The sequence below is a fragment of the Emydura macquarii genome, unplaced genomic scaffold (assembly GCF_026122565.2).
Source record: "Emydura macquarii macquarii isolate MOO-44397 ecotype Brisbane River unplaced genomic scaffold, CSIRO-AGI_Emac_v2 contig_1253, whole genome shotgun sequence".
Classification (NCBI taxonomy): domain Eukaryota; kingdom Metazoa; phylum Chordata; order Testudines; family Chelidae; genus Emydura; species Emydura macquarii.
The window spans coordinates 33,953,099-33,968,177 of record NW_027131390.1 but is presented as its reverse complement, the minus strand read 5'-3'; the positions used below and the strand labels follow the sequence as shown (position 1 = coordinate 33,968,177).

At 52.8% G+C, this 15,079-nt stretch overlaps 1 protein-coding gene across 2 annotated transcripts in view; it reads right to left on the bottom strand.

Annotated features, from left to right (window-relative positions):
* Positions 1-235: 235 nt before the first annotated feature.
* Positions 236-15,079, bottom strand: part of DRP2 (dystrophin related protein 2) — a 32,434-nt gene continuing 17,590 nt past the window's right edge. The window contains exons 6-23 of one of the 2 annotated variants that reach the window (XM_067549763.1): positions 14,544-14,690; positions 13,909-13,987; positions 11,339-11,399; positions 10,371-10,432; positions 9,882-9,956; positions 9,063-9,264; positions 8,630-8,715; positions 8,009-8,166; positions 7,541-7,707; positions 6,443-6,554; positions 5,810-5,946; positions 5,345-5,410; positions 4,297-4,362; positions 3,828-3,971; positions 2,733-2,964; positions 2,379-2,499; positions 1,893-1,979; positions 236-1,055 (exon numbers count right to left, since the gene is read on the bottom strand). In XM_067549763.1, coding sequence (XP_067405864.1) covers positions 1,036-1,055; positions 1,893-1,979; positions 2,379-2,499; positions 2,733-2,964; positions 3,828-3,971; positions 4,297-4,362; positions 5,345-5,410; positions 5,810-5,946; positions 6,443-6,554; positions 7,541-7,707; positions 8,009-8,166; positions 8,630-8,715; positions 9,063-9,264; positions 9,882-9,956; positions 10,371-10,432; positions 11,339-11,399; positions 13,909-13,987; positions 14,544-14,690 — 2,022 coding nt within the window. In that variant the 3' untranslated portion in view covers positions 236-1,035. Of the gene's footprint in view, positions 1,056-1,842; positions 1,980-2,378; positions 2,500-2,732; positions 2,965-3,827; positions 3,972-4,296; positions 4,363-5,344; positions 5,411-5,809; positions 5,947-6,442; positions 6,555-7,540; positions 7,708-8,008; positions 8,167-8,629; positions 8,716-9,062; positions 9,265-9,881; positions 9,957-10,370; positions 10,433-11,338; positions 11,400-13,908; positions 13,988-14,543; positions 14,691-15,079 lie in introns of those variants that run through there. The other variant, XM_067549762.1, reaches the window with a different exon arrangement.

Below are 15,079 nucleotides of genomic sequence, written 5' to 3'. Positions count from 1 at the left end.
AGGGAAACGAACCCTGGATTAGCATGCTAGTGGCACTAGCCAACCCCACTGCGCTGAGATCACCTACAGGGAGTTTCTAGGCCAGGGCAGCACAAACCATGCCTCTGACAGGAAGTGGTAAGAGTAAATGATAGCACAGAAGGTGCTGTCCCCACAAAAGCAGATGCTAGAACCAAACAGTGAGGCGGAAATTAACACTGAACACAGTATTAGAATTTAATGCGTGAATTATATATATATATATGTGTGTGTCTGTGTGTATATATGGACAATTAAATGATAAGACTCTCTGTTATAAAGCTCCTCTCCAGATAAGGCTACTAGCTGGGCTGAAGCTGTATTATTGACTCCTCACTTCCCCCTTTCACCCTCCTGCATTGTTCCCACTGGGCAAGCAACCCAGACAGGACCCGGAGATCCCGGGGTACCAGGCAATTGGACAGAGTTCAGTTCCTCAGACTCGCAGCCTTCGGCAACTAAAAAAAGAGGTTTTAAAAATAGATACTTGGAGGCTGTTGTCTGTTCAGTCGGCTGCCTGGTGCCCAGCGGGAGGCCGCCCGGGAGCAGAAGCACCACCCCCAGCCTAAGTGGGCCAAGGCTGGGCTGGCTCTGCCATCCCCTGTAGGCTCTCTCCTTACCTGATTTGCATCAGTCACAAGGAGGGTGACGGTTTGTGACCAATGAGGGAGAGGGAGAAGCCTCTGCCTGTGTTTCATGTCCAACACCATCACAGGGTTTCAGTTCCCGGGGTTTCTTTTGAATGTTTTATAGAGTTCCTTAAATCCAGACCCCAGAGCACTAGGTCAGAACGAGCTGGTCCTCAGGATGGCTCCAGCCAGCACATCAAAGAGCCTGCAGTCACATTCCCACGTGGCCTGAGGGAGTTCCCCTGAGATCTTCTGACGTGGCTGAGCATCGGCGTGCCCCCAAGAGGGACTGAGGGAGGCCCATCCCAGGAGGAGTGTGACGGTGAGAGAAGGGGGAGGAAAGCTGCCAAGAAGCTGGTTAGACAAAGCCTCTTACCCGCCGGAGGTGTTAGATAAGGGAGGTCATACCTGAAAGAAAAGCCAAGAGGTTAGCCAGAGAGTTCTCCCCTGCTGTTCTCCCCAGCACATGCACAGGAACGCCTGGGTCCATTGTGCTAGGGCAGGGAAGGAGGGTCACATGGATGATTACGGAGTGATAACATTAGATTAAAAGAGCAGCCATGTCCAGTAGCTAGTAAAGAAGCTGCTCAAGCAATAGCCCTGTGCTAGAGGTGCTAAAGGCCAAGCCCCGTCTGAAGACCAGTGCTGCAAGAAGAGAGTGGGCCAGTCAGGGGAATTCAGCTACTAAACATACCCAGCTGAGAATGGGCTTTTTCTGGGCAACGAGGAGGACATGAGTGATCACTTCAGATATGTAAAGGGGTCTGGTCTTTGCCCCGCCACCTCAGTAGGGCGAGGGGTTGTGGCTCCAGGCTGGGATAGAGAGGGGAGTTGGCTCGAGGTGATCAGATTTAGTGATACTAGGAACCGGACGGAATCAGGTGCATCCCTCTTCAGCAGCAGCGGCAGAAACCTGGAGCACAGGGCTCCTCCGACTGATGCCTCTCTCCTGGGCAGAGGGCCGCCCGTATGTCTGATTGCATTCACCTGGGACAGAGCTTTGAGGGCGGGCCAAAGGCTGCAGTTCTCAGCAGTTGCTGAGCTCTTCCAAAGTTAGGGGGAATGCCTCCTTCCTGAAATCTATGCCACAGCATGAAGTCCAAGCAGCTTTTTGGCAGTCGGTGACTGCTGGGACTCAATTGTTGCAGGATTGGCTGAACGAGGGTTTGGGCTTCATTTGAGCCAAGCAAGACACTCATTTCAGAGAGGAGAAAGAAACCAGCGCAGGGGATTTCACTCCAGTACCTTGGGAATTGGGGAAGGCACTCCTCAGCTTCTCCATGATGTCCTCCAAACACAGACTGACATCCCGTGCCCTCGTCTCCACCTCATCTGGGGAATGGGAGGGGAGGAGAAAAGGCAAAGCTGTGATTATAGGGCATCTTTCAGAGATTTAACTCCGGACGGATACCAAGCAGACTAGATCCACAGGGCAGGGCAGCGTGATCAGGAGACAGGCAGGGACTGGCAGCACTGCAGACAGGGTGAGGCAGTGCAGGGCGGCTCATAAAGCAGAGGGCTGGGGAGTCCTCAAAAGCAAAGCTCTGCGTTTCACAGCAGGGCAGACCAGGAAGGTGAGGGGCTGGTGACAGCAGAGGGGCCGAGTGCACCAGGTACTTCAGCTCTCCACTCTGAACAGTAGATGAATGGGCCTTTCCTGTACCACAACGATCCACCCACCCCTTGGCACATCACAATGAATGGGGCTGAGGCCCAGCTCCAGAGCCTCACCTGCAGCTTCGGTGTCAGGGGTGTTGTGCTCCTTCTCCCTGGGATGACTTTCCTCGGACGGATGGGGGGAGGAAGCTACAGAAGAGGCCGCAGAGCCATTGATGTCCAAATCTGTTGGAGGCTGGAAAGAGAAAGGAGACTTTATAAAAGTTTTCTGCTGCTCCGTTTTCGTGTTCCTCCATCGTTGACCTTGGCCTGCAACCTTTGCACATCCATTACCAGCACCTGCCACCCACATCAGCCTCCCCCCCACCCCTCCTGGGGTGTTACAGCTCCTCCTCCAGCCCCATCAGACCAAAGCCCTTTAAGATACTGGGTTCTGCATCCCGCTCCCCTGCTCCCCCCGTAAGATACCTGTAGTAACAGCTCTCTCAGGCGGTGCAGCTGGGACTCCAGCTGCTTGTTATGATCCTCCAGGATCTGCATTCGGGTCTCCAGGCGGCTCTTGTGTTGCCGAAGGATCCGTGCCTCAGCCAGGAGCTCATCGTTATGTGGGTCTTGGGCTGATTCAGCCTCTGCCACAGCGGGAGACTCCACTGCCTCATCGTGCTGCCATTTCAGACGTCTCAGCTCTCCTTGGAGGATCCTATCCAAGGGACAGTCAGGATCAAAGCAGTGACTCTACCAGCTTCGAGGGAATCCCTGAACCGGCCCCATCCGCAGCTTGGGATGGGCAACCTGTCACCGAGAAAGCCCTGCTGGCCTGATTTCTTACGAACAGGTTTGTCTGATTGTTCAGGAACCAGTGTTGCCCTGAATTCTCTGCGTGGCACCAAGTCGACGCCTGCCCCCCATTCTGCACCAGTTCCCAACAGTTTCCTAAACATGTCAGCAATGAAACAAATTTGCAGGAGACAGAGATCTCAGCTCTGGGAAAGAGCCTCCTCCTGAACCCAGCTCCTCAGTGCATGGGCCATCGCTGTGCAGCCATGGTGACAAATAAAAGAAATGAGAGATGGAAGAGGCCTGCAATGGCTTGTTCAGCTAGTCCCCAGGTCAGGGCAACATTGCTCCCTGCAGAACAGTTTCCAGACTTGCTTTAGATGTCCCAGATAACAGGGCTCCTGCCACTTCCCGTGGGAGACTGTGCCACTTTCATACCTCTCATTCCCAAGAAGTTTCATTAATAGTCCTTCCTCTTCCTCCACGTCACCCCATTACTCCAAGTTATGCTTAACGGAGTTAAATAATGCAGCTCTGTGATGTATACAGACTCCTTCCAACACTGCAGATAGCGCTCACGTCTCCATCAAGCTAAACATATCGGGCTCTTTACATCCCTCTCCATCAGTCATTCCTCCTCCCCCCCCAGCCCCTGCAATCATTTCCGCGGCTCCTCTCTGAAACTTCGTCTGCTCGTCCAGCACTTGGCAAACAGGCTAAGAGTATTCTCTGGCTCCTTTCCCCTCTGAACCAACCTCTAGCTAGGGCTTTTCACCACACACATACCTGTTCTCATCCTCTAAGTGGGCCAGGATTTTCTCCAGCTCCCCCTTATCTTCCGTGTGGAGGCTGTCCTCAACCTTCGGGCCGCACACCGGCTCTCTGTCTGTGATTGGGCTGGAGTGACGAAGCAGGTACTGATCCTCATCCCTGTCACAAAACACCAGGAGGAGGAGATCAGCGAGGGAACTCCAGCGGTGGGAGCATCGATGCCAGGTGCCGAGAGGAAAGAACAGCCACAGGGATGAGTTTTTGTACAAGAGAAGCTGGTTCTGTACTGCTTACAGCAGGGGAATTGAACTCCTGAGTTCTATTCCTGGTTACAGAGGGTGATTACGCATCACAGCTAAGGCAGGATAGATAATAAAGGAGCAGCTTCTCGCATGCCCCTGACAGACAGACAGCTTCAGTATATTTCCCTATGCAAGCAATGCAGAGAAATACACTCAGAATATAGATGGATGCATCAACTCACAGGCTATCGTCTGGGGACAAGCTGTCATTAAACAAGGAACAGTTCTGGCTTTCCATCTCTGCGAGCCTGGGGAAACAAAACTGTTATTAGTAATAACTTATTATGTGCCAGGGGAACCAGTCAATACTTCTCTATGTTCTATACACCCACAGTTCCTAGGGTCTCCTGCAGAGGGCTGGACTACACATTTTCCCAGCTGTTTTGCCCCCAGTGTCCCTGTCACCTTTTCTTTTTGTTCTAAACATTTCTGTCCTTCATAGAAGGGAATTGTAAACATGGGTAGATTGTCCTACGGGAGGTGAGCCCTCCCACATGCAGGCCCAGATCCCCACAGGTATTTATGCTTCTAAATCATTGATTTAAATGGAAGTTGAAGCCTAAAAACCTTTGTGTATCTGGGCCCTCGTCTCTGTGGCTCAGTTCCCCATCTGTGCCATGGGGACGATAGCACGTCCCTGTCTCACAGGGGGGTGAGCGGAGCAATGCTTTACGGATTGGGAGCCATGAAGTAGCTGGGAACAAAAGCCCTGAGTGAGTTGGGCGAGGGTACGACTGGCTCTGACAGGCGTTTAGCTTGTCTCTTAGGGGAACTGTTGAAGCGTAGCGGGGCTCTTCTTCAAATTCAAAGTTCTTGAATGAAAATAAAGGTCCTGTAGAAACATAAGGGTCACATCCCACTGCAGATTAGCCCATCTGGGCATCCCACTCCAAAGGAGGTCCCTGGAGCTGGGCCAGTGCCCTTCTTCCCCTCCCGGGATGAGGGATCCATGTTTTGGAGCTGACATGAGTCAATGTTAGCCATGATCCCTGCCTGTGAAGTGACTGTCGTGCGTGTCCACATGGAAAGCCCAACAGAGGAGTGTGTGAGGGGATTGGGGCACTTGGATCGCTGCATTACTCAACCCCGAGTGCTCTCCTCCCTGCAAACTGCAAAGCGGAGGCTACACACAAGGCAGACATAGGGTGTCCCAGACTGACCCTGGCTGCAGTGCCAGAATGACGTCCCACAGCGCCCCCTCCCGGGGCCCCCTGTGCCGGTGTGTGGTACCTGCTGGCAAAGTGTTCGATCCGGGAGTGAGTATCGGCATGCGGTAACATCGGGGAGGAGGCCGGTCTGGAAGACACAAACACAGGCCAGTGAGGTTTCATGGTTCCTCACTCTGCCGTCTGGCTAGGAGATGCTGTCCTGGTCCCATCTGGGTCTAGGAGAGCGAGGGACAGTCTGGAGAATCTTCACTTCCATGTGGGTTAGATAGGAAGAGGAAGCAGCATCACCACCAAACCTTCCATCTAGGGAGGGTGATGGGAATCCCAGGTCTTCTTCCAAGGCCTAGACACCAATCCAGCCTCGTCTAGAGTGAAACCTGAACCCTCTTCACCCTGCAGGGTGCCCTGCAGGGCAGGCATTTCCATTTGAATTGAGTTTCCCCTCCCCTCCCCTCCCCTCCAAACTCAAAGGCAGGCCTGGGTGGAGGGAGTGTCAGACAGGGAGGGTTGGTACGGCAGCACTCACGTCTCAGTGAAGTCAGCCTCCAACACAGACTGGACGGGCAAGTAGCCTCTCTGTGGATGCTTGCTGAAGTACTGCTTGGACCGGAACTTGTTTTTTAGGGTCGTAGCAAAGTCCCTCATGTTTTCACTAGATGTGGTCTGCAGTGAAACAGACACACCAGAGCTCTAGTGAGTAAGGGATGGGGGCATCTAGAGGAAAGAAATCCCCCAAGTCAGAGAAAGTTTTCACAGCAAAGGCCACACGTGCATGCAAGAACTGGACAATGAGCAGGGAAGAGCTGCATATGGAATCAGAGGAGCGAGGCATGTCACACACACAATGCAAGCACATGCCAACATGCACCATCTCGGGGACTGTCTCTGCACTTCACATGAACAGTTTAGGAGTGGCAGAGCCTGCGTTTGCTGCTACAGCTTCGTAATCTGCAAAACACAATTGTGCAGGCAGCTTCCGTCACGCACAGGCAGAGTTGAACAAAGCATCAGCTAAGCCATTTCTGGCAGCGCACAAGGCTAGACAGCAGGAGGGGCGCACAGCACTGAATGAAGTGTTCCCTGCAATACCAGAGGCTGTCTGCCTCTGGCTCCTGAGCCCCGGGAGACAGCGAGTGCTCAGCACGCCCCAGCTCCTCACCGGGGTATAGTACTCCATGATCGGATAGTGGAGCTTGTTCCCCTTGCTGGCCCGGCCCGTCAGGAAGCAGGTCTGACAGATATCCACGTTGAACTGCTTCAGGCTGCGGTACCTGGGAAGATGAAGAGGAGTTAGAGACACAGCACCAATCTGTGATGCATTATCTCAAAGGAGGGTCTCTGCAGGGATCTCTCTGGCTCACACCATGTGCCCATTACAGGTCACAGCAGCTCCAGTTTCCCTTGTACATCACTGAATCTAAAGCCTGGGCTCAGAGGCGCTGACCCATTTGCTGTCCCCAGAAGCCAGCAAGCTCCCTCCCTCTCACTCTTCCTACTGAGGACAGAGGGTCGGGTCCATTTGATATTTGTGGCAGTACCTGTTTGAGGCACTGCTGGTACGAATGCCCCAGACGTGGAGGTCATAGATCATATCTAAAACCTACTGCATGCCTCAGGCAAATGGCCTTTCCAGCTCACCACGGCCCCCGCTGGTTGAGGCCAGCCAGTAACACCTCCAGAATGGCCACAGCCTATACGGAGTCAACTAACCCCTGCCCCAGGACCCCAGCTCATCCTTTTTATTTGAACATGTTTGGTGTGGCTGTGGCAGGCAGGAGCAGCACAAGCTTCCCTCAGTCCTGCCAACAGGCCTCCACCCTCCCTCGAGAGACCACCCGTTGGCGTGGGAAAGCAGCTCAGCCTCCTCACATGGTCCTTGGTCTCCCTGCCAAGGTAGCCAGCCAGGGGTCCCATTAGTGCCAGCAGTTGGTGGCTTGTGATGGCCTCTGTCTGGGGGACACGTGTCTATCAAGTCATTTCCCAGAGGCCAAGAATGCGCGACAGCTGGGTCAGCTTTCAGTCACTCCCACCCTGAGCCAGGTTCCAGCAGACGCCTGCCATGGGACAGGGCTGACGTCCCACTCCCCGGCCCGGCACCACATAGGGCTCCACCGTCACCCACTTTCCATCGAGGCCGGGAGATGAAGTCTCTGCCATGAGATTTTTGTCTAGCACTTGGGGGAGATTCCCCCACTATCACTGGCTCCTGGGGCGTTCCCCTTGAGTCTCGACAGCCTGCAGGGACGGCTCTCCATACCTGAAGCCTTTGATGGGACACTGTCTGCAGACAGAGCACTTGGTTTGGTGCTTCACCTGCTCAGCAATGGTCACTCTGTGCAGGACAGCCAGCCACACCATGGACTGTGGCTCCAGGTTGGCCCATTCCAGGAACTGGATGACCTCGATCACGGGCTTCCCGTTACTCTAAGGAAAGAGGAGTGGTTCACCGTGTGAAATACCATCATGGCTCCAAGCATAGAGCAAGGCAGAGATCTCTGCTAGCCAGCACCTGGGGCAGCTCCTGTTCCATCCCCCATCCTTACCCCTCTCCCTGCTGAGCTGGCCCCATGCCCACTCCAGAGAAGGCGTGTGCATTACATGAGGTAGCTCCCACACTGATCTCCCCCACAGCTGTTCCCAGTGCTGCCGCTGCCTCCCTGCCCATTGGACAGACCCCCTGGGAAGGGAAAAGGCAAAAGGACGCACTGCCGCTGACGTTACTTACGAAGCGGAAGCAGCTGCGGACACTGGGTTCCACGTTGCTGCCCCCAAACGCCGCCACCTCCCCCAGCTGGCGCGGAACCTGGATGGCCTCATGCAACAGGATGCTGAGGTGCCGCTGGTTGCACAGACCGCCGGGATTCGCCACCTGGCCAAAGAGATCTGCCGGGAGATGGCCGAGCACCACAGCAACCAGGAGAACAAGGGTGAGAGACCAACAGCACAGACACTCCCATTACAGCCATGCAGATGCTGGAATGAACCCCTCCCCCTCTTTGGCTGGGGATGCTGCTTTATTGGGGCAAGAGGGGAAGGGGAGCAGGAGAAGGAAGATGAGGCCAGGCTTGGAGCTTTAACCCTGAGATTGACCCTTTGTCACAGCTGAGCTGATGAGCTCACCTGTGTGTGTGTCTATATTTTCACTGCAGCACTGTAACCCCAGCCTCCTGAATTAGAAGGTGTGGGATTCTGAGAAAGGGGCAGTCATTATGCAGAGATTAGTCATAGTAGGAGGGCTGCCTCTCTCTGCTCCCACCCGGCAGGCCTCCTTGCCCAGAAATTTTACAAAGCCTGGAAGCCTCCCTGCTTTGACCTAGTTACTCCAAGGACCCGGGTGGTGACTCACACTGGAATTTCTCCTTCACCTCCGTGCCACACAGACATGCGATGCCAGTCTTGAAGGACAGCGCTCGCATCTTGCCACTGCGACCACTGAAAAACAGAACGGCAGAACGCTGAGCCTCTCCCTCGCTCTTCTATGGAGGTTATTTTCTTAACAGAGTCCAGTCAGTGCCTGCTGGGAGTTCAGCAGCGTGAGCTTCCTCCCAGCAACGCCAACTGGACCACTGCAATGCCAGCTTCTTCACAGCAGTGCCCCACCTATGCCAGCTGGATCCCAGCCCCTGGCAGCGCGAGCTTCCGTGCAGCACTGCCCTGGCAGTACCCGCCGGAGCTCCAGCAGCGAGGCTCCCCTCCATGCAGTACCCAGGCAGTGCGCGGGCGCCGGCAGCACCAACTGTACAGCTCTGAAAGGAGTCAGGCCGGCAGAGAGCAGATACCTGTCGAAAACGTTGAGAAGCCAGTTGAGACTCATGTCCACGCAGAGCGGAACATTGACCAGAATGCCCCTCTCCTCCTCCAGCCGCTCGTAGAGGGCAGTCAGGCAGTGGATGACCTCCACCACGTCCATCACACGATCGCTGGGCTGCAGCTCGTGCTCGTTAAAGATTTCCAAGGCTGTGGCTAGAGTCACCAGGTCCACTGAGCGGGCCAGGGGCAGAGAAATCAGAAGCCAGAGGGGAGGCATTGGAGGAGGAGAGAACAGGGGAAGCAAATGTTACAGGTCAGAACGGAGAGGAGAGGGATGGACACTTTCTTTGAGGACCCAAACCCAACAAAAAGTACATAATCAAAGGGCCACCATCTATTTAAAAGCCACCCTTCTGTCTGACATTCTTTCCCCTACTGTTGTGACAGGTAACAGCTAAGATTCCCAGTCATTGAAAGATCAGAGGAAAACAATCTCTCAATTTGTTCTGTGAGTTTACTCTGGCCATTGGGGAGCATTTTGTGAGTCAGTTTCCCCCTTTGTGTGTACCTTTGACAGCAATGTCAGAAAGAAAAAGACATGAAAGCAAAGGAAAATGGGACTGAAAATCCACAAGAACCACAGGGGCTCCAAGATGAGGGTAGGACCTGACCCTATCTTTAACGTAATTGTCTAAATGGATCAGACAGTCCCATCGAACCGAACCAAACCAAACCAAACCAAACCAAACCAAACCCCAATCACTTACTCCACTCCAGCCTCTCCTTGTAAGCACTGAAAGGCTCCCCAGAGCAGGACAGGAGGGGCAAGGACAGCGTATGGTACTCACATCGCAGAGCTTTCTGGACACGGCGCAGCTTCATGGCTGTCCGATAAGCAGAGAATTTGATGTTGTTCAAATCAGCTGCAAAACAACGTGAGAGCATAGAATATAACTGTGGCCTGTGCATCTTCATACTCAGCACCTGCCAGTCACAGATTTGGCAGGGGACAAGGCCCTTTGAATTAGCCCAGAATCCAAGCCAAAGGATGCTGTGTCAGCTCCAGCACACAAAAGGAACAGCCCTCCCTTATGGACAGAGTGGAGGAGGAGCATGACAGAAGACAGCACAGAATCACACCAGATCTCTGCAGACTCTAGATCCCATTATATCAGGGGAGCTAAGCACAAGGTGTTCTTCCCCTTGGCAGGGTGCAGTGGGTGATTGCGCTGAGCCCTGTGGTACAAAGGACATGGGAAGGATAGGCTGCGTGAATCAGTGCTCTCTATTGGGTCATGCGGTGGCTCCCCGAGGGAGGTACCTAGAGCTGCTCTTACCTAGTGTTTGGTATAACTCTGTCATCTTGGGGTGGTCCCAGCACGTTGTCTGAGCCTGGTGGCTGAAAAAAGAAGGGAACCAAATCATTAACCCTGGAAATTAACTGGCAGACATGTGAACGGACAGATGGGCACAGGTGGCCATTATCCCTTTTTCATTACAAAGGTCCCCAACGTCTGTGCTGCACTTCCCGGATAGGAACTCCCTCTGGCCCCAAACCAGGCAGCATATGCCCACAGGACATTGCCCATCACCTGATGGTCCCGTTCTCCCATCTCAGCATAATGGCACAGAGAGAGATCCCACAGGCTCTTCTTACTGGGGGACGGTAATATCCACGGATTCCCAGTGTACACAGGCTGTGGTGCATTCAGAGGCAGGGCTCCACCCCGATGGGGTCAGGAGTGATAAGCTTTCCATTCACCTCACTTATTCTCACGTCACTGGTAATTTCACCCCCAGCCCCACCTCTTGAGGGCTGACTGCTAGGGGCCTCCCTCCTACAAAAGCCACCCCCTACTCTCCAGTGCCCCAACACCTGCTGAACAGCAGCACTTGCCAAACTACCCCCTGGACAACCTCCTTAATGTCCCCTCTGCAAAGCCTACTGAGAGTTCCCAGAGCTGGGAATGGCACAAGGGAACATATCTCTTGCCTCAACCACAGCTGAGCGTGGGACTCAGCTAGGTTACTGCTTACACCAGAAATTGAACAGTCTGCACTGAGACTACAGATCTGCGCACAGGGAAAAGGACCACGTGGACTGTGTCCGGTGGGATTGGAAGGCGTTGAGCTCACCGCAGGAGGTTCTGGAATGGACTGGATTTGTGTTTTACCCCATCAAGACCATGTAGACCTTATCAGAGGTGACTGGGAAAGTCACACAGGGGATGGAAGACAGACAGAGAGCCTAGGAAGGGGATACAGAGAGATCAGCCACTCTTCCAGCCTCTAAGCATACACTCACTTGATGTAGTATGGCACTTTATTGGGTGAAATTGCTCGTTCCCAGGGAACCTGGACAGAGGCTGCAAAGAGAGACAGACATGAAGGTTAAAGCAACGTCAGACGCTCCTGTCAGTCAAACTTCTCTCTGATGAAAGATTGCAGCTTACAGGTGGGGTGGGGCCAGGGACACGGCTCTACCTGCACGGTGAACACAGAGATGGAGTAACTGTCTCTGTGTCCCCAGCCTCACCCCACTTCCACAGTTGGCTATGGACAGGAATGCCACTGGGACCCTGCCATTGCCTTAGGTCACTGGTCAGTGAAATCCTTCATTACACAAGGTCCATCCTTGAGACCCCAACGTGCATCAGTGTGGGTGGGTGTACTGCCCTGGATTTGGGTGTCCGAGGGTGTGCTCCTACTTGCTAATATTTGGGCCACAGAGTATGAGACACCTGCTTTTTTAGTTAAGTTCAAAGCAGACTGTGAAGAGTGATAAAGGGATCTCACAAAAAAGGGTGACTGGGCAACAAAATGGAAGATGAAATTTAATGTTGATAAATGCAAAGTAATGCACTTTGGAAAACAATCCGAACTGTACAGACAAAATGATGGGGTCTAAATTATCTGTTATCATTCAAGAAAGAGATTTTGGAGTCATTGTGAATAGTTGTCTGAAAACACCTTCTCAATCTGCAGCAGCAGTCAAAAAAGCTAACAGAATGTTAGGAAACATTAAGACTCGATAGATAATAAAAGACAGAAAATATCATTATGCCTCTATATAAAGCCATTGTATGCCCGCATCTTGAACACTGCATGCAGATCTGGTGGCCCAATCTCAAAAAAAGATATATTCAAATAAAAAAAGGTACAGAGAAGAGCAACAAAAATGATTAGGGATACGGAACAGCTTCTGTATGGGGACAGATGGAAAAGACTGGACTTTTCAGCTTGGAAAAGAGACAACTAAAAGGGGATATGACAGGTGTATAAAATCTTGACTGGTGTGCAGAAAGTGATTAAGGAAAGGTTATTTACTCCTTCACATAACACAAGAACTAGGGGTCACCCAATGAAATTAATAGGCAGCAGGTTTAAAACGGTAAAAAGGAAGTATTTCTTCACACAACGCACAGTCAACCTGTAGAAATCGTTGCCAAGGGATGTGGTGAAGGCCAAAAGCATAACAGGGTTAAAAAAAGAACTAGATAAGTTCATGGAGGTTAGGTCCATCAATGGCTATTAGCCAGGATGGGCAGGGATGCAACCCCATGCTCTGAGCGTCCCTAGCCTCTGTTTGCCCGAAGCTGGGAGTGGATGATGGGGGATGGATCACTCAAACATCATCTGTTCTATTCATTCCCTCTGAAGCACCTGGCACCGGCCACTGTCAGAAGACAGGATACTGGCTAGATGGACCATTGGTCTGACCCAGTATGGCCGTTCTCACAGTTATTCGAGATCTCCTTTAGTTCAAGTGGCCGAGGCCTGTTTTTCTGAAGCTGAAGGATCAGCGGGGTAGGAATCCTGCCATAACTGCAAGGAAACCCTTTCACCACACCTATCAGCTCACCACGACACAGGCACTGCATAAACACTTCTAAGCCTGGCTCCTAAATCCGTATGCAGGCACACAAGCCAAGTGCACTGCTTCGCAGATGAGATGAGCCCCCACAAACCTCACTAATGTCATCAGGAGCTGCGGGTGCTCAGTGCCTCTGAGCATCAGGCCATTTTTATTTAGGAGCCTAACATCAGACGCCCAGGTTTGGAAATGTTGTCCTAAATGCTTTCCACTGCAGAGCTCACCAGGCTGTCAAGACAGAGCCAGCTCAGCGATGTGGGAATGGCAGCCTACCTTACAATGGAAAATAAAAGCCTTATTAACACACGCATTCTCGCCGCCCTACCCACCGGGGCGAATGCTACGGGAGCTGATTCTTCGCTGCCCTCTGTCATCTTGCTCTGTCGAGCCACAGGATTACAGAGTTTGGCATAGACCCAAGTGTCACCTGGGAGCTGCTTGCAGCTGGTGTCACCACCTCAGTGTTAGAGGCACCATTCCACCTCACTGGCCCACGTGGTTAGCAAGTACGTACTATGTTACCCTGGAGAGCTGCCTCCTGCTTAAGGGCTGGTCTCTAGAGAGGCTTAACCTATAGGGAATTGAAGCCACTTCACTTCTGAATTGGAACGCCCGCACGGGCTTAACGCGCTTTCACTGATGACTTCGCACTTTAGTGGATTCGTCTTATCTTTCCTGAGTGCCGCATGTAGACAAGCCCCTAAACCCTGTACCCCCAGGGTGCCATGGCATTATCCACCCAGGATAGCGCCATGTGTCACTTAGAAACTGTCACTCGTTAGTGCCTCTTTCTAGCTGGTTATTGGGGGTGGCCTGGCAGAGCTAGGCCAAGGGGAACATGGCTCCAGGGCAGATCTTGTGTGACCAAGGCAGTAAGAAAGGCAGGCAGGTGCGAATCTGTCCTCTGGTTTTTCACTGTACAAAGCAACCTGCACAGTGCTGAGCTTCTCCCGCCCAGGGGTATCTGACGGTGGGGATATTGGTATGTTCTGTTCACGTACTGGAGAGGAAGTGCTGGGAACCTGGTCCAAAGTCCCGATGGGCATCCTGGAGCTGCTTCAGACGTTCATTAACCGAGGTCTAGGAGAAAGGGAAACTGGAACTTAAAGTGAACCTCTCCAGGATTTCAGCTTTTAGACCAGTCAAGAGGCATTGCATATGTACTAACATAGCACTGCAACGTGCCACCCCAGGTCACCTTCTCCTACCAGCACATACCCACCCCACCTCCTCCACCTTCCTGGATTCCTGTCTCCCAACAACCAAACCCACTTGCCCACTCCCCTCCCTTGCCATCCTAGCTAATTCTCAGTCACCACACGCCAGATCCCCACTGTAGCCCCACTGAAGTCACTGGAGCTGCACCCATTTACACCAGCTGAAAACCTGCCCCATGAGCCCCCATTGCGCTGTGTCACTCATGTTGCCTTTGTTCTCCAGAGTCCCACTGAAGACTCACCACCTCCCTGCCCAGTGGCCTGTTATCTCCCTTTCACTCAGAAACGACCCATTCAGACCAAATGGCCCCAGAGTGGCCCCGGTTACCCTTGTTGCATTCTGACAGTCCCTTCCCATAATGCCCAACTACTGTTCACAGGGCACCCAACTTCTCCCCCTTGCCACTGTCCCTTCCTACCTGCAGCTGCTTCCATCGGGTGTTGATCTGCTCCAGAGCTCGGGAGTTCTCCATGGACAAATGAACATCTGAGATAGCAAGCTGGTGTGCGAGGTCATTAACTAGCTTCACCCCATCTTTTACGGGGGAGAGTTCCTCTTTAAATAGCTAGAGCCCCCAGCCCAAAGAGAAGAGAAACAAGGTGGGAAAGAGAGAAAAGCCAGTCAAGCCAGTTCCCTATTTCTTCACTGTAACACCCCTAACAACGCTCTGATACCAGACTGGGTACACCAAGGGCTGGCATTACCAGGGAGAGAGGGATCACCACTGCTCCACCCTCTTCTCTTGAGAGTGCTAGAGCAGCAGAAGGAACCCAGAAAGCCAGACTAGAGATGCATGCACTAGCACTGATGGAATTGAGTCCCTTGCTTGGGATGCTAATCAGATCCCAACTAGTAGCCAATGAGAAGAAGAGTCCTATCCAGACAGTGCATGGAGGACATAGTGAGGAGCCTATTCTCCACTCAGGATTATCTATCCCTATGGACATCATGAGC